General features: G+C 39.7%; 2 protein-coding genes across 6 annotated transcripts in view; one reads left to right on the top strand and one right to left on the bottom strand.

The window, feature by feature from the left end:
- Positions 1-804: 804 nt before the first annotated feature.
- ppp1r3aa (protein phosphatase 1, regulatory subunit 3Aa) overlaps positions 805-27,572 on the bottom strand; it is a 41,990-nt gene continuing 15,222 nt past the window's right edge. Inside the window, exons 2-5 of the mRNA XM_057854098.1 lie at positions 11,261-12,144; positions 7,447-7,499; positions 7,296-7,372; positions 805-3,487 (exon numbers count right to left, since the gene is read on the bottom strand). Of these exons, the coding sequence (XP_057710081.1) occupies positions 1,895-3,487; positions 7,296-7,372; positions 7,447-7,499; positions 11,261-12,144 (2,607 nt within the window). The 3' untranslated portion in view covers positions 805-1,894. The remainder of the gene's footprint in view (positions 3,488-7,295; positions 7,373-7,446; positions 7,500-11,260; positions 12,145-27,572) is intronic.
- The window catches only part of foxp2 (forkhead box P2), a 195,189-nt gene continuing 186,649 nt past the window's right edge, over positions 19,033-27,572 (top strand). For 4 of the 5 annotated variants that reach the window (XM_057854886.1, XM_057854892.1, XM_057854890.1 and 1 more), the window contains exon 1: positions 19,033-19,414. The gene's annotated coding sequence lies outside the window, so the exon portion shown is untranslated. Of the gene's footprint in view, positions 19,415-22,381; positions 22,410-27,572 lie in introns of those variants that run through there. The other variant, XM_057854887.1, reaches the window with a different exon arrangement.

The following is a 27,572-nucleotide window of genomic DNA, read 5'->3' as shown; positions in this document are numbered from 1 at the left end:
GAGGTAGATTTGTGTCTTCATTATTCGATCCCAAAAAAAAAAATGTGAATGCAAAAATAAATTTGAAACTCAAAATAATGCATTTGAAAGCTATTTTTCTTTGAATTTGTTTCTTGATTGAAGTCTTTTTTTTTTTTGTTGTTGATTGAAGCTTTTTTGATTGAAGTAATGTTGTTTTGCATTTGGGCCACATTTTGGCTGGACATTTGTGTCTTTATTATTCAATCAAAAAATAAGTTGCTTCAAACAAAAAATATATATTTTCCCACAAAAACTCACTTCAATTAAAAAAAAAAAAAAAAATCCAATCATAGAAAAAGTTTTTGAATACGAAACAATATTTGAGACTCAAATATTTGCATTTGAACACTTAATTTTTAATTTAAAAAGTTTTCTTTGATTTTAGCCATCCTTTTTGTGTTTGGGCTATATTATGGGTAGGACATTTGTGTCTAAATCATTAAATCTCCCCAAAAAGTTGCTTCAACAATAAAAAAAAAAAAAAAAAAAAAAAAAAAAATCAAACAAAAAAAAAATCATTTGAAAAATAAAATTGCCCTCCCCTAATTTTTTTTTTTTAAATAATATGCAAAGCAAATAACCGTCTAAGTTGTTCTCCCCACTATATATATATATATATATATATATATATATATATATGTATATATATATATATAAATAAAATATATTAGGGCTGTCAAACGATTAACATTTTATAATCGAGTTAATTACAGCTTAAAAATGAATTAATCGCAATTAATCGCAATTCAAACTATCTATAAAATATGCCATATTTTTCCGTAAATTATTCTTGGAATGGAAAGATAAGACACAAGATATATAAATTCAACATACGGTACATAAGGACTATTTGTTTATTATAACAATAAATAAACAAGATGGCTTTAACATAATTAACATTCTGTTAAAGCGATGCATGGATAGAAAGAAATATGTTAGTACAAGTAATAGAAATTTTATATTATAACCTCTCTTAATGTTTTCGTTTTAATAAAATTTGTAAAATTTTCAATCAAAAAATAAACTAGTAGCCCGCCATTGTTGATGTCAATAATTACTTACACAATGCTCATGGATGCTGACGCCTATAAAATCAGTCGCACCCAAGCACCAGCAGAGGGCGGCAAAACTCCATAAAACACAACAAGTGAACGTTTCACTGTGTACTGTCATTTAAATCTCTCTGAGCGGGGCATCTGCATTAATTGCGTCAAATATTTTAACGTGATTAATTTAAAAAATTAATTAACGCCCGTTAACGCGATAATTTTGACAGCCCTAATATATATATATATTTATAGAAAAGTTAATTACATGCATTGACACTTTTCAGCCACCAGCGGGGGCCTGTCCCCCCCTTGAACTCCCCTTATGATTCCGGTCCTGAATCTTATACTGGAACCGCGTTCTGGCCCTGAATCTTATACTAGAACTGTGTTCCTGACCGTTCTGGCCCACTTTCACCCCTGGCTAAGAGGCATGTTGGACAACAACAGCGTTGACAGCAGGTGGCAGCAGAGTTTGACCGTCTCCCCCAAGGGAGCAGTGATGGCCAAATGAAGCTTCTTGAAGCAATGAAGCTTTGCAGCCAATGGGTTCAAAGCTTCATGGTGGTTCATTTGGTCTTATGACAGTCTTATGATGCTGCTGTCAAATCAAGTGTTGCCGGTTAATATCTTTTGGTGTAAATATCTCATAATTCAGTGAGGACAGTTGCGGCTTGTAGTCCAGTGCGGCTTATCTATGAACATAGTCATAGTCAGGTGCACCTGATAGTCCAAGAATTACGGTATCACTTTAAGGAAGGTTTCTGTGGAATGGCTTACAATTTCAAGCACTTCCCACATGCTATTTTTTCTGTCGCTACGCCAACCTAGCTTACAATCGCCTTGTTTGTTGGCCCCTGACGGCCCCTCCACTTGTAAAACCACCAGGCCATAGAAAACATGTAGAGCACAAAGAAAGCTGGAAAGTCGTAGAGAACAATAACGATGAAAAACCCAGCAACGACAAGACCGTAAGTGACGATTCTGGTGATGTGGCTAAGGATGTACAACATGCTCCACCACATGAAACCGCCGGACCCCCTTGAGAGACTATGGGTGGACTCTTCAGTTTCTTCTGAGGAGATCTTAATGCATCCTGATGGATCATTGCTGCTTTTAGCTAATACGTCGATATTAGTGTTGCTTCTTTTCCTGACCGAATCATCTTGTATTTCTCCTCCCTCCAGTCTAGACTCAATTGCTTCAACGGTTTCAGACACAAAAGGCTCTGATTCAGTGCTTTTTACGTAAGTGTCCTCCATGCTGTACTTCAAGTTCTCAATGTCTTGACCTCTCTGTTGCTTTATTGCTATCTCTCTCCGTGAGATGTTCTCTATTGTTGGGCTGTAGCCTGTTTCTTGCTGTCCATTTGATCTATCCTGACTTTCAGAGTCACCCAGTGCGCCAGATGCTAGGTTTTTTTCAAATTCTCGATGTTCTTTCGTTGTAATGTTAATTGTAATTCCGTCCTGAAATGCCACTGTTTCATTCATCGTATCGTGCTCGCCACCTGTGTCTTCCAATTTCGGGTTTTCGCGGCGCAAGATCCTATCACCCTCGTGACCGGGATTCTGAGCCTCTGCTGTCATGTCTGTTGTCGTCCATTCCTTCAAGCTTGTTGCTACGGCAGCAGTGTGCGGTTTGGCGACTTCGTCTCCAAGTAGTCCTCCTTTTATCCGCTCTTCTTCACGCTTGCGACACTCTCTTAAGCTGTCAACAGAGCCACAGGAGACGAGTTTTGTCCCCGCAGAGCTGCATTCCCGGAGGGTGGTAGCATCGGGCTGGGTGTGCGACCCGACCGCGACCGTGTTTTCACCTCTCGAGCCTCCGCCAGCACCCCCACGTGTCTCTGAGGGCTTGCTGTCCTCACAGTTTGAGGAAACGTGAGCCGGCAAGGCATGTGAGAGCGCCTGACCGACAGCTGAGGCTGCCAAGGTGGCTAACCTTACATTCCGGATCTCACTTGTCGAAGGAACCGAGGCCGCGGTCTGCAGCCATTCGGACTCAGGAACGCTGCAGTTGTCTTCATAGCGAGGCCCGTTTATAAACGCCTGCCATACATCACATTCAGAACTTTCATTATCTGGGCTAGGACCTTTCCCGTTAAGAAAGGTCCCCCAAATATCATTAACAGACAATCCACCTTTCGCATTTTCCTTCACTTTAGTTCTTCCGGTCCAGATGTTGTTCACGTTCGAGCTCACCCACTGCTGCTGCTTATCATTGTCCCAGTCCAGTGTAATTAAGGGGATTTGATGATAGGTCAGTACTTGTTTCCTTTGGCGTTTAAGCAAGAATTCCCCCGAGGGCTGAAGGGTTCCGGTGGGGTCGCGAGAGGAAGCTTGCCCCCACCTCTGGGAGAAGATTTCCTTTACGTGCGCCAAGCGTGCTGCTCTCTGTCGGCTTTTAAGGCTCGCCACCTGTTGAAGAGGCCATAAGTTCAAAATTATGCACTTGGACTGTTCTACTTACTAACCATACAGTGGGGCAAATAAGTATTTAGTAGGGTTGTTCCGATCATGGTTTTTTGCCCCCGATCCGATCCCGATCGTTTTAGTTTGAGTATCTGCCGATCCCGATATTTCCCGATCCGATTGCTCCCGATTCAATTCCAATCATTCCCGATAATTTTTCCCGATCATATACATTTTGGCAATGCATTAAGAAAAAAAATGAATAAAACTCGGACGAATATATACATTGCACATACAGTACATAAGTACTGTATTTGTTTATCATGACAATAAATCCTCGAGATGGCATTTACATTATTAACATTCTTTCTGTAAGAGGGATCCACTGATAGAAAGACTTGTGACTTTGTATATTGTGACTAAATATTGCCATCTAGTGTATTTGTTGAGCTTTCAGGAAATGATACTGTAGCCATGGCCAAATGCATGATGGGAAGTGGAATCATGACTGTGCGTAGTGCTACCAATTGATATATCTTCTCTGCGTTGGCAAATAACATAAGGTATTAAGAAAAAGATCAAGTGCTACCTTGCTTCCCCACATTGCTTCCCATGATATTTCTTATCGTTGGGAGAGGGATTGTAAGGCTTTAGCCAATTAAAAAAAGGCTGCCAAATTTCACTCGACTCTTTTTACGTTGCCTTTTATCACTCTACATAGGTAAAACGGCGCCATTACAGATTGAGCGCGACAATGCGTGAGTGGGTCGTGCAGCGCATGCATTAATTGCGTTAAATATTTTCACGTGATACATTTTTTAAAAAATTAATTACTGCCGTTATTAGGATAAATTTGATAACCCTACCTTAAGCCTAAACTAAAGACTCTGGGTGAGTGTAACATATTATGTCTGTAACGTTAAATACAATTAGATCACGATTTAATACCAAAAAAAAAAAATATATATATATACCAGTATATTAAAAAAGGCATGGTCGATATTTTTTTGCCGATTCCGATACTTTGAAAATCTCTAGTATTTAGTCAACCACTAATTATGCAAGTTCTCCCACTTGAAAATATTCGAGAGGCCTGTAATTGTCAACATGGGTAAACCTCAACCATGAGAGACAATGTGGGAAAAAAAACCCAGAAAATCACATTGTTTGATTTTTAAAGAATTTATTTGCAAATCATGTTGGAAAATAAGTATTTGGTCAATACCAAAAGTTCATCTCAATACTTTGTTATGTACGCTTTTGTTGGCAATAACGGAGGCCAAACGTTTTCTGTAACTCTTCACAAGCTTTTCACACACTGTTGCTAGTATTTTGGCCCATTCCTCCATGCAGATCTTCTCTAGAGCAGTGATGTTTTGGGGCTGTCGTTGGACAACACGGACTTTCAACTCCTTCCACAGATTTTCTATGAGGTTGAGATCTGGAGATTGGCTAGGCCACTCCAGGACCTTGAAATGACCTTTGTTGCCCTGGCTGTCTTTGGGATCATTGTCATGCTGAAAGACGCAGCCACGTCTCATCTTCAATGCCCTTGCTGATGGAAGATTTTCACTCAAAATCTCTCGATACATGGCCCCATTTATTCTTTCCTTTACACAGATCAGTCATCCTTTGCAGAAAAACAGCCCCAAAGCATGATGTTTGCACCCACATGCTTCACAGTAGGTATGGTGTTCTTCGGATGCAATTCGGTATTCTTTCTCCTCCAAACACGAGAACCTGTGTTTCTATCAAAAAGTTCTATTTTGGTTTATTCTGACCATAACACATTCTCCCAGTCCTCTTCTGGATCATCCAAATGCTCTCTAGCGAACCGCAGACAGGCCTGGACATGTACTGGCTTCAGCAGGGTGACACATCTGGCAGTGTAGGATTTGAGTCCCTGGCGGCGCATTGTGTTACTGATAGTAGCCTTTGTTACTGTGGTCCCAGCTCTCTGTAGGTCATTCACTAGGTCCCCCCTTGTGGTTCTGGGATTTTTGCACACCATTTCTATCATTTTGATGCCACGGGGTGAGATCTTGCATGGAGCCCCAGATCGAGGGAGATTATCAGTGGTCTTGTATGTCTTCCATTTTCTCATAATTGCTCCCACAGTTGATTTCTTTACACCAAGCGTTATACCTATTGCAGATTCATTCTTCCCAGCCTGGTGCATGTCTACAATTTTGTCTCTGGTGTCCTTCAACAGCTCTTTGGTCTTGGCCATAGTGGAGTTTGGAGTGTGACTGACTAAGGTTGTGGACAGGTGTCTTTTATACCGCTAATGAGTTAAAACAGGTGCCATTAATACAGGTAACGAGTGGTGACTTGTTAGACCTCATTAGACATCGTTAGAAGTTAGACCTCTTTGACAGCCAGAAATCTTGCTTGTTTGTACTGTAGGTGACCAAATACTTATTTTCCACTCTAATTTGGAAATAAATTATTTAAAAATCAAACAATGTGATTTTCTGTTGTTGTTTTTTTCACATTCTTTCTCTAATGGTTGAGGTTTACCCATGTTGACAATTACAGGCCTCTCTAATCTTTTCAAGTAGGAGAACTTGCACAATTGATGGTTAACTAAATACTTATTTGCCCCACTATTCATTGTCTCTACCTTAGGCTTTTCATATGTAGTCATCTAGGAGAGATCGTTGTATGACATTAGCTGCTAACGTTAGCCAGTCAGACTCAAATGCTCACTTCCATTCTAAGTCTGATCTATGACTCATAACGTTGTGAGCCGTAAATCAGATTTACAACAAAAATAAGCACACACTAATGTCTGACTAGCTAGAATTAGCAGCTAACATCATACAATTATCCATACTGGATGATAGCGTTAGCAGCTAAGGAACTACATAGGAACAAAGTAAAACCTAGACAAGACAGACTGATTGAGTGAAGTCAAGGAACTGGGTGGAACTAATTTGTTAATCACAAGACTAGCAACTGTAATTTTCAGACGATAGACTGCTACTTTATTCCCCCATTTTGAATCCTCCGGTTTATAATGCAGTGTGTTTTATTTTTTGATTTATGTGAGTTAATGGGTAACGATTTATTTTTACAGTGGCGTAGTAAGACTGTCGTAAGACGATCATAATTATGACATTGGCATTATCGAATGCTTATGACAGATGTCATTATGTGTCATCCGGCAAATTACGTCACTAACTCCATTTATGTCTAGCTTGGATCTTTTACATCCATACAAAAGTGAGATAATTTGCCAGATGACTCTAAATGACATCTGTTTTAAGCATTCATTAATGCTCATGACAGTGTCATATCATAATTATGATTGTCTTATGACAGTCTTATGGAAGGAACCATTATCAAATAAAGTGTTACCAAATACCAAAACTAGCAATTCATGAAACAACTAGAACAGTAACTGAAGAAAGAATTAGCACAGAACATGAATTGTTATTGTTATTTACGTCTGTAGCGCTGCAATGCATGCTAGGAGGCATGTTGGACGACAACAGTGTTGACAGCAGGTGGCAGCAGAGCTTGACTGTCTCCCCCAGGAGAGCAGTGATGACCAAATGAAGCTTCTTGAAGCAATGAAGCTTTGCAGCCATAGTGGTTCATTTGGTCTTATGACAGTCTTATGATGCTGCTGTCAAATAAAGTATTACTGGTTAATATCTTTTGGTGTAAATATCTCATAATTCAGTGAGGACAGCTGCGGGTTATAGTCCAGCGCGGCTTATCTATGAACAAATGTCGTTATAGTCAGGTGTGCCTTATAGTGCGAGAATTACGGTAAACTGAACCAAACACACAAAAAAATCAACCTCACCAATGGTTTGCGTTCGGCAGGGGAGAATAACGATGGACTCTCTTCCCTCTTCTCAGCGTCACATGGGGCCTCAACATCTGCATGGCGACGAGGGTCAGTTTAATGGGGGTCTTTGAAAAATGCAAAATAAATGGAACACGTGCCAACGCACCTGCAACAAGTGTCACTGTGTCAATACCCTCCTTTTCCTGTGTGCTCGCCCTCCTGTAAAGCCACAAACATGAACACGTGTCAGTCTGCTATTTCTGACCTCTAAGAGGAGCAGCAATGAGATTTCATGACATGAATAATCTGGCTGGGATTATGAGACAATCCCACAACGTGTTGAGTCATGCAATCACATTTGTATTACTTGCATTTATCGCGTATGTTCACATTAGCACGTACACAAAGGAAATGCATGTCCTTCTCCCTCCAAAGTCAGGAGGGTTAAGACAACAACTCCATATATGGGCAAAATAACCCATCGCTGCAAAGTTACATAACTTGAGTGAGAGTCTACTTTAGCCCCAAAAGCGGTGCGTGTTTAAACACAAGCAAAGGGTCAAAGAAAGACATAGATAGCTCGTAAGTAACTATCTGTTAGAAGCATTTATTTATGCGCATGTCACTGTCATGTCATAATTATGATTGTCTAAAGACAGTCTGATGGCGCCACTGTCAAATAAAGTGTTAACAAATTCCATAGCTAGCAATCAATTAAACAACTAGAACAGTAACTGTAGAAATAATTAGCACAGAACACAAATTTTGATTTGTTATTTACATCTGTAGCGCTGCAATGCATGCTACGAGGCATGTTGGACGACAACAGTGTTTACAGCAGGTGGCAGCAGAGGTTGGCTGTCTCCTCTAAGGGAGCAGTGATGGCCAAATGAAGCTTCTTGAAGCAATGACACTTCATGGTGGTTCATTTGCTCTTATGTCTTACGTCGTCGCTGTCACAGAAAGTATTACCGGGAAATATCTTTTAGTGTAACTATCCCATACTGTGAGGACAGCAGCGGCTTATTGTCCAGTGCGGCTTATCGATGAAGAAATGCCGTTTCCGTGCCAAATTTATTGGGTGGCCGCTTACAGTCACATGCGCCTTAGAGTGCGAAAGTTACGGTACACTATAATATAGGGCCGCAGCTATCGAATATTTTAGAAGTCGATTAATCGATGGACTAGTTAGTTCTAATAATCGAGTAATCGGATAAGGAACATGAAAAATTAAAATACCTTAGCTGAGCCTCAAACGGTATAATTTTTTTTTTAAATGAGGATCTATGTACAACAAAAGAACAATTGGCTAACTTACATAGAAAATGTCCGCTAGCTTAAATGCTATAAAATGCTAAAGCTTTTTTTAAATAATGCTCTTAACAAATGGTTCAGACAAATATTCCCACAAAAAAACGGCTAAATATACCTATAAACTAAATTATGAATGCATTAAAAATATTAGCTCAAACAAAAACTTGGCATACGTTGGTCTTAACAGGGAGCAGTTGGATTCAGCCATGTGAAGAAAGGCAGACCAGAGGACAGTGTTTCCACCCTAATCTATAAAACTAAATGCAAACACTTTCAAAAAATATACCATTACAACACCACTTTTGTTAAACGAAGTTTAATTCGAAGAATTTTTTTCTAATCGAATACTTTTGTTTATCGATTAATTGTTGCAGTACTACTATAATCTTTACAGGGAAGCTTGATGTCACTAACTCCATTTATTTCCTGCTCGGATGTTTTACATGCATTCAAAAGTGAGATAATTTGCCGGAAAACACAAAATGACATCTGTTATAAGCATTCATTAATGCGCATGACAGTGTCATGTCATAATTATGATTGTCTTATGATAGTCAAATGGCGCCACTGTCAAATAAAGTTTTACTATATACCATAACTAGCAATTAATGAAACAACTGGAACAGTAACTCAAGTAATAATTAGCACAGAACAAGCATTTTGATTGTTATTTACATCCATAGCACTGCAATGCATGCTAGGGGGCAATGTTGGACAACAACACTGTTGACATCAGGAGGTTGACTGTCTTCCTCAAGGTAGCAGCGATGGACAAATGAAGCTTCTTGAAGCAATGAAGCTTTGCAGCCAATTGGTTCAAAGCTTCATGGTGGTTCATTTGCTCATATGACACGTCTTTTTATGTTACGGGACTCTATAACCTTTACAGGGAAGCTTAATGTCACTAACTCCATTTATGTTCAGCTTGGATCTTTTACATGCATTCAAATGTGAGATAATTTGCCGAATAACACTAAATGACATCTGTTATAAGCATTCATTAATGCGCATGACAGTGTCATGTCATAAGTATGATTGTGTTGTGACAGTCTAATGGCGCCACTGTCAAATGAAGTCTTACCATATCCCATAACTAGCAATTAATGAAACAAATGGAACAGTAACTGAAGAAATAATTAGCACAGAACATTAATGTTAATTGTTATTTATATCTGTATCACTGCAATGCATGCTAGGAGGCATGTTGGACAACAACAGTGTTGACAGCAGGTGGCAGCAGAGTTTGGCTTTCTCCTCCAAGGGAGCTGTGATGGCCAAATGAAGCTTCTTGAAGCAATGAAGCTTTGCAGGCAATTGATTCAAAGGTTCATCGTGGTGCATTTGCTCATATGACAGTCTTTTTGTGTTATGGTACACTATAACCTTTACAGGTATAGTATAGGTTATGTCCACCTAGGATCTTTTAAATGCATTCAAAAGTGAGATAATTTACTGGATAACACGAAAGGACATCTGTTATAAGCAGAAGTTAATGCCCATGGCAGTGTCATGTCATAATTATGTTATGAAAATAACAGTTTGAAAGTATTGTTATTTTGTTTGATGGAGGATACACTGCCCTCTGGTGGTGTCTAATGAGTCTAATGGCGCCACTGTCAAATAGTCATACCAAATGCCATAAATAGCAATTAATGAAACAACTGTAACAGTAACTGAAGAAATAATTAGTACAGAACATGAATTTGAATTGTTATTTACTTCTGTATGGCTGCAATGCATGCTAGAAAGCATGTTGGACAACAAACGTGTTTACAGCGGGGGCAGCAGAGGTTGGTTAGCAGTGATAGCCAAATGAAGCTTCTTGAAGCAATGAAGCTTTGCAGCCAATTGGTTCAAAGCTTCATGGTGGTTCATTTGCTCATATGACACTTTTTATGCCACGGTACATGATAACCTTGACAGGTATAGTATAGGTTATGTCCAGCTCGGATCTTTTACATGCATTCAAAATTGAGATAATTTGCCAGATAACACCAAATAACATCTGTTATAAGCATTAATTAATGCACATGTCATAATTATGTTTTGAAAATAACAGTTTGAAACTATTGTATTTTGTTTAATGATGGAGGATACACTTCCCTCTGGTGGTGTCTAATGACAGTCTAATGTTCCCACTGTCAAATAAAGTCATACCAAATACCATAACTAGCAATTAATGAAACAACTGGAACATTAACTGAAGAAATAATTAGTACAGAACATGAATTTGAATTGTTATTTACTTCTCTATCGCTGCAATGCATGCTAGGAAGCATGTTGTACAACTAAAGTGTTTACAGCGGGGGCAGCAGAGGTTGGCTTTCTTCTCCAAGGGAGCTGTGAAAGCCAAATGAAGCTTCTTGAAGCAATGAATGGTGGTTCTTATGACAGTCGTATAATGCGGCTGTCAAATAATGCTAAATTTGTTAGGTGGCCGCGAATTGTCAGGTGCGCGTTATAGTGCGAGTTATGGTACACTATAACCTCTACAGGGAAGCTTAATTTATTTTAATTTTTTTTATCTTTAACTTTTTCCCCCATAAATGACGACTAACAAGTTGTATTTTTACATCTTCTGAAGGCTCAAAATGGCAAGGTACTGTAAATAAAATTCTTGCCTTGGTTAGGGTTGACAAAGTTCATCCCAAAACACTCAATCTTACCTGTTGGCTCTGAGGCAACTCCTCTTCATCTTCAATCCAGCAGTGTCCTCCTGCACTTGCTGCTTGGCCGCACTTTTCTGGTGGCAGAACATGACATAGTTCATCTCCTGGTTGTTAGCCCAAAAAGTCCCCGCCGACGTCTCGTAGCGCAGGCAAAACTCCACTCTGGTCCCCCCTTTGTCCAGCGGGGGAACCACCGTGTACTGGAACGTGAACCGATCTGTTTTCCTATCACTAGATCCCGGAACGTAGTCTGCCAGCAGGTCGAAGTAGCTCTTCCAACAGTCCAGGGTTATTCGGGCGTAGACAGACTTGCTGAAGCAGAGGTTTAGAACCCGGACGCTGCCTCGGAATGTGGTGGTTCCCGGGAGAAGCTCCACTTTTTCCAGCTCCACCATCTGCGACTCTAACCGCCGCACCAGCTCTTCCTCGGATGAGGGTGCTGTGAAGAGGCAGGAAAGGTAGAACTCATCTGGTGGCGCCGTCTCCTTTTCTGTGAGCCCCGGGTCCTGAGCAGCGTTGACTTCATCATACTCCTTGATGGACACCAGGTCCAGACCAAAGGCATCCGCGAATGACACCTTCCTCCGGACTGAAGGTGGAGGTTCCCATTCATGTTCTTCTTCACCCCAAGGATAAAGGCCCTCAATCCTGGTGTTTTCTTGTTCCTGCCTTCCTAAAGACACCCTGTCGTCCTTTAAGAGTTGGATGGACAGAGCCTCCATGGTGTGTGAGGGTCCAGCAGCCAGCTGTCTGCCTCGGAGGGTGGCCGTGGAGCACAGTGCCCTCAGCCTGGCCGCAGGGACACTGGAGAAGGGGTGAGCAAGGGAGAGGGGACGTGACTGGACAGAAGGAGTTTGGTTGCAGCTGAGTCCGGGCCAGGCCTATTAATAGGACACATGCAGCTGCAGCAGACCCCGCATCGGTTATCCCTCGGTTTATCCCGTCACATTGTGTGTTGCTGGCTACAAAAATAAATAAATCCAAGCACTGCTTATGTAACACCACTCTGGACATTACAAAGCCCATTGCTTAGATCCACCGAGATCAAGTTGTTTGAACTCAACATTAGTAGTAAAATGAACTGAATGATAGTGGAGTGCTGAAACAACTGAGCTACACACCCAAGCTAACTATCCTCTTGCTAGCTCCGATATTTATTCGATAAAATTTTGTCACTAATTCAATTTATGTCCAGCTTGGATGTTTACATCCATTCAAAAGTGGGATAATTTGCTGGATTACACAAAATGACATGTGTCATAAGCATTCATTAATGCTGATGGCCATGTCATGTCATAGTTATGATGGTCTTATGACAGTCTTATGGTGCCACTGTCAAATAAAGTGTTACCAAATACCATAACTAGCAATCAATGAAACAACTACAGTAACTGAAGAAATAATTAGCACAAAACAGGAATTTTGGTTTGTTATTTACATCTGTAGCATTACAATGCATGCTAGGAGGCATGTTGGACGACAACAGTGTTGACAGCAGATGGCAGCAGAGGTCGACTGTCTCCCCCAAGGGAGCAGTGGTGGCCAAATAAAGCTTCTTGAAGCAATGAAGCTTTGCAGGCAATGGGTTCAAAGCAATGAAGCTTTGCAGGCAATGGGTTCAAAGCTTCATTGCTTCAAGAAGCTTCATGATGGTTCATTTGGTCTAATCACAGTCTTTAGATGTCAAAAAGTGTGACCAAATAATATCTTTTGGTGTATATATCCCATAATAGGATGAGAACAGCTGCGGCTTATAGTCCAGTGCGGCTTATCTATGGACAAATGCCTTTTTGTGTAAAATTGGAGGGGGTGGCTTATCGTGTATGTATGTATATATATATATATATATATATATATATATATACTGTACATACAGTGCCCTCCATAATTATTGGCACCCCTGAAAAAGATGTGTTTTTTAGCTTCTAATATATATATATTTTTTCAAATAATATGGAACCTTAATGGAAAAAAAGAGAAAAATCCAACCTTCGATACAAGTGCATTCATTCAGTGGGGAAAAAAATCCCACATAAAGAAAAAAATATTTGACATCAAATCTCATCTGACCAAAAGCACACGGTCCCAGTTGAAGCCTGGGACCGTGTGTATTTTTGTGTGAGACCAACTTTGAGCTTTTTGGCTACAAACACTCTAAGTAGGTCTGGCGTGCCACGAAAGATGCACATGCTGAAAAGCACCTCATACCCACTGTGAAGTATGGGGGTGGGTCAGTGATGCTGTGGGGCTGTTTCGCTTCCAAAGGCCCTGGGAACCTTGTTAGGGTGCATGGCATCATGAATGCTTTGAAATACCAGGACATTTTAAATCAAAACATATCGCCAAATCTACACAGAAATGGTTCACCAGACACAAAATCAAGCTCCTCCCATGGCCATCTCAGTCCTCAGACCTTGTTTTGTTGGCAAAAGGGGGTTGTACAAAGTATTAACACCAGGGGTGCTAATAATTGTGACACACATTATTTGATGTCAAACATTTTTTTCTTTATGTGGGATTTTTTTCCCCTCTGAATGAATGCACTTGTACTGAAGGTTTGATTTTTCTCGTTTTTTCCATTAAGGTCCCATATTATTTGGAAAAAAATATATATATTAGAAGCTAAAAAACACATCTTTTTCAGGGGTGCCAATAATTATGGAGGGCACTGTAAATACCGTAATATTCGGACTATAAGCCACTACTTTTTTCCTTCATTTTTAATCGTGCATCTCATAGTCCTGTGAGGTTTATTTCTTTATTTATTTGGGTTAATAGGTAACAACTTGTTTGACAGAGGCATCATAAGACCGTCATAATTATGACATCACACTACCATGGGCATGACTGAATGCTTATGACGGATGTCATTAAGTGTCATCCGGCAAATTATGTCACTAATTCCATTTATATCCAGCTCGGATCTTTTACATCCATTCAAAAGTGAGATAATTTATCGGATAACGCTAAATAACATCTGGAATAAGCATTCATTAATTATGATTGTGTCTTATGGTGCCACTGTCAAATAAAGTGTGACCAAATACTATAACTAGCAATCAATGAAACAACTAGAACAGTAACTGAAGAAATAATTAGCACAAAACATGTAATTTACATCTGTAGCGATGCAGTGCATGCTAGGAGGCATGGTGTACTACAACAGTGTTGACAGCAGGTGGCAGCAAAGGTTGACTGCCCGCCCAAGGGAGCAGTAAGGGCCAAATGAAGCTTCTTGAAGCAATATGGTTCAAAGCTTCATGGGGTTCATTTGGTCTTATAATAAAGTGTTACAACTTACCGGTTAATATCTTTTAGTGTAAGTAACACATGATACAGTGAGGACAGCTGTGGCTTATATTCCACTGCTTACCTATAAACAAATTCCGTTTTTGTCGAATTTGGTGGGTGGAGGCTTATAGTCAGATGCGCCGTATAGTCCGAAAATTACGATTTTAGAGTAGTTTTACCACTCAATACAATTTACTTTTACTTGAGTAGATTTGTGAAGAAGAAAGACTACTCTTAGTCCAGTACTTTGGGCTACATTAGAGTCGTTAAATGTTTCGTCTTTATTCTACATAGTGACTTTATTTTTGCAGAGATGCCTACTGTAGTTCTATCAGTTTCACCAATGAGATGTCGCAACAATGAAGACATGACTCCATTATACCATTCAGAGGTAACAATGTTTTTCTCCACTAGAGGGCACTCTTGCTCTTTGGACGGTTAACGGGTCATAGTGTTGTTCTGGTCTGAATTTCATGATTTTTGTGTCCTATTGGTATAATACTGTCATGTAATAGGCTATAATACAGTATAATTATCAAAGCTCATACAGATGAAGTTGTGCTGAGAAAAAAATATACCATTATTTTTTAAATAAAAAAATCAGACCTTGTAAGCAGTTACTCATAATGTTACTCATTACTTGAGTATTCTTTTCTACGAAAACTTTTTTTGACCACTTTTACTTGAGTAATATTATCTAGAAGTAGCGCTCCCACAAAAAACTGCTAAATATACCTCTGAACTAAATTACGAATTCATAAACAATCGTATTAGATCAAAGAAAAACTTACAACCTTATGTTGGCCTTAACAGGGAGCAGCTGGATTCAGCCATGTTTAATACGTTATATGTCATAGTCACTGCTGCCACAAAAGGGAAATGTATCCACTTGTCCAGTGGTGTAATGTAACACAGTAAAAGTACATAGTTACTGTACTTGAGTACATTATTTGTGAATCTGAAAGTTACTTGAGTGCAAATATAAGGTGGTACCTTTGACTTCAATACATTTTACAACACGTATCTGTACTTTGACTCCACTACTCATCAATTTGTCGCCTCCGTTACACTTTAGTTTTGTCTGTTTTCCTTTTTTCTCATTGTGAAGTAAAAGTTTCGTTTTCATGCCTCTGGCACAATCGACAAGCCCCTTGAAACTATTCTGTAATTGCGCACTAGAGGCAGTAACACGAATACAAGCAAGATTAGGCAGGTGAACAAGATATTAACCAATTCAAATGGGTGCTGCACACTCTTGTACAGTAGGTGGCCATATGCACCTGATAGTTGCTTGCAATCTGCCATTAAGCTAAATTTTGGAATTTTTCATCTTGTTAAGCCTCTGTTTACAGTGCAGCCAATATTGCTTGTTTTTCCAGCCTGGACAGTTTTAAATAAAACTGAGCAGTCAATGAAACTTCTGGTTCTTTCTTTGAATATTGACTCAGATCTCTAGACGTACTGAATTTACAGTATATACAGTTTAATTTTCGCACTATAGGGCGCACCTGACTACAGCAGGCCCGAGAACCAAAAGTGGTATTTGCCATGTGGCTTTTTTTTTTTTTTTTTTGCCATGTGGCATTTTTTTGGCCAAGTGTTTTTTTTTTTTTGCCATGTGGCATTTTTTTTTTTGCATGCCTGCATAGCCATCAATGGCACAACATGACTTGGGTTTCAGTTGAATGTCAATGCGCTGCAATGGTAAGTGGATGGCCAAAAATCATAGCCACACATGTTTTTCTGCCATTTCAAATTAATGGAAAATTTCGACGTGCATATCCGTCAATGGCAAAGCCTGAGTTGGGTGTCAGTCGAATGTCAATGTGCTGTCATGGTAAGTGGATGGCCAAAATCACAGCCACATGTTTGTCTGCCGTTTGAAATGAATGGAAAATTTGGAAGCACATAGCCATCAATTGCATGGACGTGCATGGCCGTGCGTGGCCTGCAAAACTGCCATATACCCCAAAAAATGCCACATAAAAAAAAAAAAATTCCACAAACCAAAATCCATTTGAATTGCCACATGGCAGAATCAATTTTGCCACATGGCAGAAAAATGCCACATGGCAAAATAAATAAATAAAATAAAATAAAACTATAAGCCGCAGTTGTCCTCACATATATGTCCTCAAATATTAACTGGTAACACTTTATTTGACAGCGGCATCATACGACTGTCATAAGAATAAATGAACCATCATGAAGCTTTGCAGCCAATTGGTCCATTACTTGATGAAGTTTCATTTGGCCATCACTGCTCCCTTGGGGAAGACAGTCAACCTCTGCTGCCACCTGCTTTCAACACGGTTGTCATCCAACATGCCTCCTAGTATGCATTGCATCGCTACAGATGTAAATAACAATCAACATTCATGTACTGTGCTAACTATTTCTTCAGTTACTGTTCCAGTTGTTTCATTAATAGCTAGTTATGTTATTTGGCAACACTTTATTTGACAGTGGCGCCATAGACTTTCATTAGACAATCATAATTATTACATGACACTGTCATGAGCATCAAGGAATGCTTATAACAGACGTCATTTAGTGATATCCGGCAAATGATCACACTTTTGAATGGATGTAAAAGATCTGAGCTGAACATAAATGGAGTTAGTGCCTTAATTTGCTTAATGACATCTGTCATAAGCATTCAGTAATGCCCATGATAGTGCCATGTCATGTCAAATATCCGAAAATTACGGTATATATATATATATATATATATATATATATATATATATATATATATATATATATATATATATATATATATATATATATATGTATATAAGTTTTTGCATCGGGAGAAAAATATTTGTACAGTAAATTTTAAAGCATGTACTTTTACTTGAGCATTTTTTTCTGATATACTTGTACTTTTATCGAAGTCATTTTTCACACCTGTATCTTTACTTTTACTTAAATTTAAAAAAAAAAAAAAAAAAAAAGAAAAAAGGGAGTACTTCATCCACCACTGATATTGTCACACCCCTAAACCATATGATACTACATTTCCCATGATGCATTGTTAGCTGACAGCTCAAACTCATTTTCAGTCTCTCTAGTGATGGTGTTTCACCTCATTTTAGTACCAAAGGGGGAGATTATTCTGTTCTTTGTGTCGCAGATTAAACCCTGAATGCGTTCAACCATGTGAAGTTTAATTCGACTAATCCGCGATATGCAGTGCGACCATCATCCCCTTACGGTTACAGTAAATCTTGTCAGTAGACTTCAATGCGAGTCGCACAATCACTCACAGGTGGCCTCTGTCCACAAAGAGGACTTTGTTCTTCAGCCAAGTATTTCCCTCTAATGACTTTTAATGGGCTATTTGACTTTCAGCTATTTTTAGGCGTCATTCCTTTCCTCGCGTATGGGATAACAGAGCCACAAATGTTCACTAATGCAAGTGAAAATTGTCATTTTCATATTGGAAATGATGTTTGCTGTTATCTGATTGAAAATAGAAGTCTTGTAATTGTAGAGTTTGAACAACAGGTGGCGCTACGGGATCACAATAACGGGAAACAAATGAAACAATACAAAATTCCAAGCGTTTTCTCACCGCTATTCGATATATGACCGCCTGGTGGCAGCAAATCACCATGTTTTAATAACGGTGTGCAAGCCGCTTTTTAATTAATATGGTCTGCAAAATGGTAATACTTGTGCATGTTTGCATTATTAAAAACAAAATAGGTTAATTCTGATATATTTATAAACATGTTTATGATCATTTATGAATAATATTCAGGACACATCTGTGCAGATCAGTTAAATGCATTCACACATTTCCATTTTGATTTATCTGAGTGATTATTTTAAGACAGAATTTCGGATAAAACCTGATATTGATGGATATTTATTGATAAAGCCGATTTATCACACTCAAACACGCATTTATTTAAAGAAATGTTGCATGTAATTTCAGTTTTTTGGGGGGGGCAATCATAATCATTTGTATAATAAAACGGACATAAGAACTGTTATTTTCTTGTATATATATATTTTTTGTGCCTGCTTTTAATTATTTAACAAGCCGTATTACATGTTTAAAAAAAAAAATGAATTTCATCGTTTTTCTACCTTTTATGGAAGATTTAGCTGCATATGTGACGAATATTAACAGGACATTCTTATTTTACAGCGGGCAATTTTCAAACCAAGTGAATTCGTTCATACACACCGTGTTGTGTCAAGAAAAATAAGTAAATAAAATATAAAATCGATTTAAAAACAAAAAATCTTGAAATATTTTGTGTAATGTTTTTAAATTAATTATTAATTATTTTCCTTCAGTATACAACTTCCATTTTCAATTCACACGAAAATAAAACACCTGACCAGTGAGCGTTTAATGACTTTTTAAATTGTCGCAGGTGAGCCGTGACGTCACACGGTGTCGCAGTACACCCAAAAATAACAACATGCACCTCCGCGCCGAGGGAGGAAGATGTGGAGGAGGAGGGTAGTGTATGTATGTGTGTAGTCCCAAATTGCGTGGCGTGGATACATCTTGATGTGTGTTTGAATGGAAACGCCAAGAAAACACGCACACACAAGCAGCCTCTTAGTTTTTTTTTTTCACCCCGCATTGCTCGTCATTCAAACGGGACTCGAGTGTACTAGCTTGCACTCGTAAGCCTAATAACAGCGGCGTTGACGGGAGAGAGTGTGTGAGACCAGCGGAGGAATATTTTGTTCTTTTTGTGTACTTATTGTTGATTTTCGTCATGGTCAGCGCGGACTGACACGTGAAGCGCCGGGCTACAAAAGAGGACTTTTTTCCCCACCTGCCTTTTTCTTAACTTCTCCGAGAGGAAAATAAACCTGAGAATAATTTTTTTGGTAAGTTGTAACACTTTTTCGTCATGTATTTTTGAGTTTGGAAGTGGGCCTAACTCGCGTCCGGCTTGAGTGATTGTTTACAAACAAATACGTCATGTCGGAGTTGGTTCGGGGATTAAAATGTCATTTAAATGTTTTTAAAAGTTGACGTTTTTGTAATTTTATTCGTTGAATGACGAAATCTAAAGTCTCCATCACACAAAAAAATAATTGACGTATTTTGCTATGTTAGGTAAACACAAATAATGCTTATTGTTGTGTGATAATTAAACCGCACGAATAGTGACAAAACAAATCAAAAGGTATTAAATTGTTTTGTAATTATCCACAATGAGAAATTATCATAATTCTTGTAAATCATCATTTGAAATTTGCAATATTACATTGATGAGGGAAAAATTTATTACTAGCTGATTTCATGCTAATGTAAAACTTTAATGATAAGTGTGTGCTAAACACACCTGTGAAAATTGAGATTTTTATTTTTTATTACTAGCACTTATTTCAAATTATCGACTAGATATAAAACTGTCTTAAATGATGCGTAAATTTGTGGGTGTAATTCCAAAATTAATACAATTATTTACGGAATGTGTGTGTATATTACAGATGTGTCGATAATTTAGCATCTGTACGGTATCGACACTCCCACCTCGCAAATCGATAAACGTCTTTGATGAGCCGGCCACTTTGAGATTATCAACAGCGACCCTCCTCGTGGGAGCCGCAGGGTGCACAGGTGTTCCCTCCCGAGTTATGCAGGTGTGCACCATGGCGTTCCCGCCTCACTCAGCAGCTCCGGCGCTTCAAAGGTGCAGACTGCAATAAACGGCCCTCGTGAAATATGTCTGTGACACCGCACAATCGGCCCCTTTGTCGGAAAAAGGCCTGTAATCATTTCTCGGAGCAGGTTTAGAACAGTTCTTGTTTATTATGCTGTGTTGTGGGATAAGAAAGGTCATCTAATTTTTTTTTTGTATGTGTGTATTAAAAAAAAAATGTTGGGTGCACTTATTAAAAGCACTCACCCCGCTCGGCATCCATTTTTTTGATTGCTGCATTCATCATCGGGCGGTCGTGCTCTACATTATGGTAATAGGAAAATGAATGTCCTCTACTGGATTAATGTGTGTAACCTGTCATGAGTTTCAATCATTTATCAACATCAAGACTCCGTTTGCAGCTGGGCGAGCTTTGCCGTATATGCGTTTTGTTGTTTTTTTTAATATTAACATTTGGAAATGAATGCTTAGCAACTAAGTTGAGGTAGAATTCTTGTCTAATTTTTTTTCAAATGACAATTCAAATGAAGACCATACGTGATGAAATGGACAAAAATACTAATAATGCAAAGTCAACCCTGTCGCTGAGTTAAAAAGGCAATTAAATGAAAAAATCTTCAGGTTTTATCCCTTTTAACTTCCCGGCAATGTTTCCATGACAACCTCCATGCATGTTAAGGCAACCAGAAGTGATCACGTCGAGCCCCCCCCCTTCCCCCCGCTAACCCCTTAAAGTAAGAATGGAATTTGTGTTGACAGTTTTGGCCTTTAATGGCACTTTTGTGCCGCACAAAAGTATTTGTTTACCGCGATCATACGCTGCAAGCTGTCAGCCTCGGAAAGATTTACTTGCGGTGATAAAAGAGTGTATTACGCGCTTAAGGGGCCACCCTTTTTGCACCGTAATTACCCACATCACTGTAATGATGTTTTGTGTGCCCAGTTGCTAAGGGTCTTGGGACAGCTCAGACTTTTTTACTTCTGCTCCGGGTCACTTAAGCTAAATTCGAGCCACGGTTTGTCAGTTGGGAGGGTCACGGTACGAGGATTAGGAAGGAAAATGTGGCGTTATAGGTTTTCTGACGCTAACGTTTCAAAAGATTTATAGTATGATTTGGAAAGACCAAAGGTTTGTAGTGTTGTTACACTGTTGAAACTAAAACTAACGTGTCAAAAGTGTGTTTTTTTATAGTCTGATGTGGTAAGAACAAACGTTAGCATGTGATTGCAAGCTAATTTATAGTGTTGTCCAGTGCTGAATTTGTAAATCATAATGCGCAGGGATGACGAGACGGGCACATGTCCCGAAACATACGCAGAAAATGGTGTTGAAAACAACACGCAAATGCCCACTTGCCATGCTGTGGGACTTACAAGCCTCAATTTCAGATAATATCCATGGTATAAATGTTATGACAACACGAACGTATGAGCGATCCGCCAGTCTACATATTTTTATTTATTATACACGAGAGGTGCCGGATCTGTCCAAATAAGTCCCGGAACACAAGGAGGCCAAAATCAAGATGTGCCGGATCCTGCCGGAACAAGATCTGGCACAAATTAACCCTGGTGTTGTCATGCTATCTAAACAAAATTCAATGTTTCAAAAGGATAGATTTTTGTAGCCTTGCTCGGGAAATAAACGCTAGCGTTTATAAATGACTTCACACTGTGCTTTTTCTTTTTTTAATGCTTTTAGCTTCCCCTCTGTTCATTTGACAGTCACTTGTATACGTGCCGTGGTCACGGTGTGATGAACGATGACAACAAGAGTTGGTTTTGGGGTGTTTGTTCCGAATTAAAGATAAGAGGTCACTCGTGGTAAAAGGCAAGGTCATCTCAGAGCGCCTAACCAAATGTGACGGCTAGCCTGTCACTCGTAGTCGGCGCTCCAGGCTAACCGTTTTGCGCGAGTCGCTTAGACCAGAATAGGACGTTTGTCGAAAGGCATTTTAGAAGAGTAGTAAACGAACGGTATTTACTGGTAGCTTTTCACTCGGGACGGAAATGGAAAGTATGTTGTGAGAGAAGCAAATAAAGCAGTGGTAGAGGGTGTACGGAGGCTGGTTTGTGACAGTAACACTTTTTGACAGGCACATTAGGCCGCAGAAAGAGCATCCAGCTCGGGGCTGAGGGCATATGGTGCTGCCTTCTGCCGGCGTCGCTCTAGACCGAACTACAACGCTCGCGCAGGGTCACGACTGTCTCAGGTTTGTTCCTTCTGTCTCATTCGGCCAAATAAAATGAATGAAAGCCGGGGGATGGGCAGCCGGCGCGATGATGAGGCTATTTGTTGGTCCCGAGTGCCGTACAGTGTCTTTCGTGAAAGGACAAAAGGGGATGTTTGAAGTTTGCCCTAGCTTTTGGCCAAGATTTTGAACGAAGGGAACGTTTGACATTCTCACAAATGTTCTTTTTTAGCCACCGTAGTAGAGGGATTTGATCTTCTTTCACCATCTGAAGGGATCTTGTGCCGTTGGACGACGAGAGCTAATCCTACTCTAAACAATGGCTGGGTTTCCACCACAGCGGCTTGGCTGGGGTTTGGCGTCGACCATGCGGGGAGTTTATAAAGTTTAAGATGACGCACGGCTCTGGTTTGAAAGCAACCAGGATACCAGTAGATCACAGCTAAGACAATAGCTGCAGTTTTTGATTCACTTTGTCAAGCTAACAATTTGCTTGTGAGGTGTTCATTTAGCTTTTAGCCAAAAAGTTTGGGTCGGTGTCACACCATTGATGTTGGTGTGCAGCGCTTCTAGACGGTCACTTCTGGTGAGCAGCAGGGCAGATGGTGCCGTCTTGAGTGCCCATCAGAGCCTAAAAAAGCTCCAGGCAGCTGTTGCAGCACAAAAACTTTTTCAGTCTTCCTATTTTCAAGTCAAACCTGTTACAACACCTGTTTCTGCATATGCAAATCTGTTGTTTTGTCATTTCATTAAACAAGGCGCCACGACAAGCGTCCCTCGTGGATGCCAACGCGACTGGCACCGAGCCCAGTTGGCATGCCGCACACGAGACGCCGGAGGCGGGGTTGCGGAAGGGTGGGCGGGGTGCGTCGGGAGTGACTCAGCCAGGAGATTGCCCTCGTGGTTCAATCTGGCCGGTTTCCTAAAATGTAGCTAATTATGAACACGCACGTGATGAGCATCTTCGCTCTTTGAGTGTTAAAGGAAGTCGTCCCGGGAAAAAAAAAGTGGCACACGCGTGTCTGGCACACGACCTTCTCCCTCCTCCTGCTGCTCCTCCCATCCTCATCCCTTCATCATCTGGCGCTCTCCCGCAGCGCTCGCCTCTTAACCACATGTGCCAGCACCGGGGCCCTGCTTTTGCTCCGGGGCTAATTGTTCGCTGGTAAACGCCGGGGCTTGTTGGTGGGAGCCTCGTGCACACAAAGCTGGATGGTGTCGGCGACCATGATGAAGAAAACGGGGAACGGATTGCGCAGTCTCACCGTGCAGTTCCCCACTTCTAAATCTGGAGATTGTCACTTGTAATCCGGCCTGTGTGCTGAATACAGCAAATACACCATGAAATTAAGGGTTACTGCAAAACAAGCTTCAACGGACAGTCATACCCAAATCTGCCCTAACTTCCGTTTTTCTGTCCTATCATTCTGTGTAAAAGCTGTAATGAGCATGTAATGCTACTTATAGCAAGGTAGCATATACAGTACTTAGTACTGCATATGCTACTGTACTACTATATCAAGTACTAGTACATACAAACAAGGGCGTAGGTTTGCATAGGGACGGTAGGGACATAACACGACCAACTTTGAAGATTTGAAAATTGTCACCACCAACTTTTAAGCAACTTTATTTGCATGAAATAACAACTTCAGTTATATAGGTCATTAAGATTGTCTTCCCACATATATGTTGTAAGGATAGAATTGACCTGACCATTATTAAGTGAATTACAGTACTGTACTTCCATTATGTTCAGACTTACATTGACCCCTTTTCAGTCGCTGAATGTGCCAGTCCATTTTTTTCCCTCAAAGACACGTTTGATTGGCTAATGACAGGACCCCCCCCCCTCCCCCCGCCCAGCTGCCCCATGGAGGTCGATTTATGTCTTTATTATTCAATCAAAAAAAGCTGGCTTCAATTTAAAAAATGTGTTTTAATGCAAACATAAATTTGAAACTAGTTTGAAACTAATTAAAAACTAGTTTCTTAGATTTTTTTCAAACACATTGTTTTTTCCACACGCATTCACAGCCCGACAGAAATACGACATGCTGCCCCCTCCACGCATTTCGAAGACGAGAGAAGTTTTTTTTTCTCCAGTAATTAATGTAAAAAGTAGTTAATGTAAAAAGACCTCAATGTTGTGGAGGTGGGGAACACACCACTAATTATGCTACAGAAAGTCCGACCTGCATCAGAGTAAACCTAACTATAACTATAAATTAATAATAATATAACTAGTTTTCTTTGATTTTTTTTCAAACACGATTTGTGTCTTTATTATTCAGTCAAAACAAGTTGGCTTCAATTTAAAAAAAGTTGCTTCAATCAGAATATATATATTATCTATTTAAAAAAGTTGCCTCAATAAAAAAAAAAAAATGTTTGAATGCAAAATTAAATGTGAAACTCAACACTGTGTGTTAAAAAAAAAATGCATTTGAAAACTAGTTTTCTTTGATTTTTTTCAAACACATTTTTTTTTTAACACACACATTCAAAGCCTGACAGAAATACAACAAGCTGCCTCCTCCGCACACTTCGAAGAGGAGGGAAGGTTTTTTCCAGCCAGCGGCAGCCACTGTAAGTACTGTAAAAAGACCTCAATGTTGTGGAGGTGGGGAACACACCACTAATTATGCTACAGGAAGTCCGACCTGCATCAGAGTGAGCCTAACTATCACTATATAGTCATCGTAATAACTAGTTTTCTTTGATTGATTTTTTTTCAAACAGGATTTCTTTATTAATATGTCAAAACAAGTTGGCTTCAATTAAAAAAAAGTTGGTTCAATCGAAATATATATTTTCAGTCAAAAAAAAAAGTTGCCTCAATAAAAAAGAAAAAATGTGTTTGAATGCAAAATTTGAAACAAAAAAAATGCATTTGAAAACTAGTTTTTTTTTTAATTAATTTTTTTCAAACATTTTTGTTTTTGTGCACACACACACATTCACAGCCGACAAATATTACATGCTGCCTCCTCCGCCCCCTTCGAAGACGAGGGATAGTACAAGTTTTTTTCCCCCCCAGCGGCAGCCACTATAAATAATGTAAAAAGACCTCAATATTGTGGAGGTGGGGAACACACCACTAATTTTGCTACAGAAAGTCCAACCTGCATCAAAGTTAGTATAACATATTTACTAGTGTTGACGTTAAACTGTAAGAAATGTAGTGAACTAATGTTGAGACCAAACCTACCCCGTTGCATACAAATTACAAACTCTGATTTTTCCTGTCCTTTAGTAAGCAGCAGGAGAGTTTAGGTAAATTATGAGGTTTTGTGACAGCTCCTCACAAAAACTGGAGAAAATAAGCAGCGTGATAAATGTATCATGACTTTGATCGAAATATTTTTTGCTTTCCTGAGACCTTTTATCATTTGATCAGCGGTTTCATTCCGAAAAGCAGCTACAACAGCAGTCAGAATAGCTTTCGGTAGCAAAATAATCTTTGTTACTTACGAATAACTTAAGAAAACATTAGCCAATTGTAACATAAGTATGTTAAAAATATATATACAGTATATATTTATATATTCTAAATAAAATTCAAATAAATTCAGTCCGTTAGGTGAGCCTAAACCCACAGCTACAGCTGACATTATTGCCATCCGAACAAAAAAAAATATTTTCCATTAAAAGCTCATGTGTATGACTTGTATCATGTTTACACTATACACACTCGCTTTCTCAACACAGACAGTTTCCAGAGAGTAAAATAAAAACATGTTTTACCATTGCTAGACACACTAAACACGCTGGAGTTAACTCTCATAGCTGGTGGGAAACGTTAATGTATAAATGTATTAATGCAAAATCATATTGGAGGTATTGCGTCCTCGGCAGCTACAGTGGGGCAAAGAAGTATTTAGTCAACTAGCAATTGTGCAAGTTCTCCTACTTGAAAAGAATAGAGAGGCCTGTAATTGTCAACATGGGTAAACCTCAACCATGAGAGACAGAATGTGGGAAAAAAACAGAAAATCACGTTGTTTGATTTATTTCCAAATTAGAGTGAAAATAAGTATTTGGTCACCTACAAACAAGCAAAATTTCTGGCTGTCAAAGAGGTCTAACTTCTTCTAATGAGGTCTAATGAGGCTCCACTTGTTACCTGTATTAATGGCACCTGTTTTAACTCATTATCGGTATAAAAGACACCTGTCCACAATTTCAGTCAGTCACACTCCAAACTCCACTATGGCCAAGATCAAAGAGCTGTCGAAGGACACCAGAGACAAAATTGTAGACCTGCACCAGGCTGGGAAGACTGAATCTGCAATAGGTAAAACGCTTGGTGTAAAGAAATCAACTGTGGGAGCAATTATTAGAAAATGGAAGACATACAAGACAACTGATAATCTCCCTCGATTTGGGGCTCCATGCAAGATCTCACCCCGTGGCGTCAAAATGGTAACAAGAACGGTGAGCAAAAATCTCAGAACCACACGGGAAACCTAGTGAATGACCTACAGAGAGCTGGGACCACAGTAACAAAGGCTACTATCAGTAACACAATGCGCCGCCAGGGACTCAAATTCTGCACTGCCAGACGTGTCCCCCTGCTGAAGAAAGTACACGTCCAGGCCCGTCTGCGGTTCGCTAGAAAGCATTTGGATGATTTAGAAGAGGACTGGGAGAATGTGTTATGGTCAGATGAAACCAAAATAGAACTTTTTGGTAGAAACACAGGTTCTCGTGTTTGGAGGAGAAAGAATATTGAATTGCATCCGAAGAACACCATACCCACTGTGAAGCATGGGGGTGGAAACATCATGCTTTGGGGCTGTTTTTCTGCAAAGGGACCAGGACGACTGATCTGTGTAAAGGAAAGAATGAATGGGGCCATGTATCGAGAGATTTTGAGTGAAAATCTTCTTCCCTCAGCAAGGGCATTGAAGATGAGACATGGCTGGGTCTTGCATCATGACATTGATCCCAAACACACAGCCAGGGCAACAAAGCAGTGGCTTCGCAAGAAGCATTTCAAGGTCCCGGAGTGGCCTAGCCAGTCTCCAGATCTCAACCCCATAGAAAATCTGTGGAGGGAGTTGGAAGTCCATGTTGCCCAGCAACAGCCCCAAAACATCGCTGCTTTAGAGGAGATCTGCATGGAGGAATGGGCCAAAATACCAGCAACAGTAAGTAAAAAGCTTGTGAAGAGTTACAGAA

This window comes from Corythoichthys intestinalis, chromosome 13 (assembly GCF_030265065.1).
Source record: "Corythoichthys intestinalis isolate RoL2023-P3 chromosome 13, ASM3026506v1, whole genome shotgun sequence".
NCBI classification, from domain to species: Eukaryota; Metazoa; Chordata; class Actinopteri; order Syngnathiformes; family Syngnathidae; genus Corythoichthys; species Corythoichthys intestinalis.
Note: the sequence above shows the minus strand (reverse complement) of the source record. Positions and strands in the feature narration are given on the sequence as shown.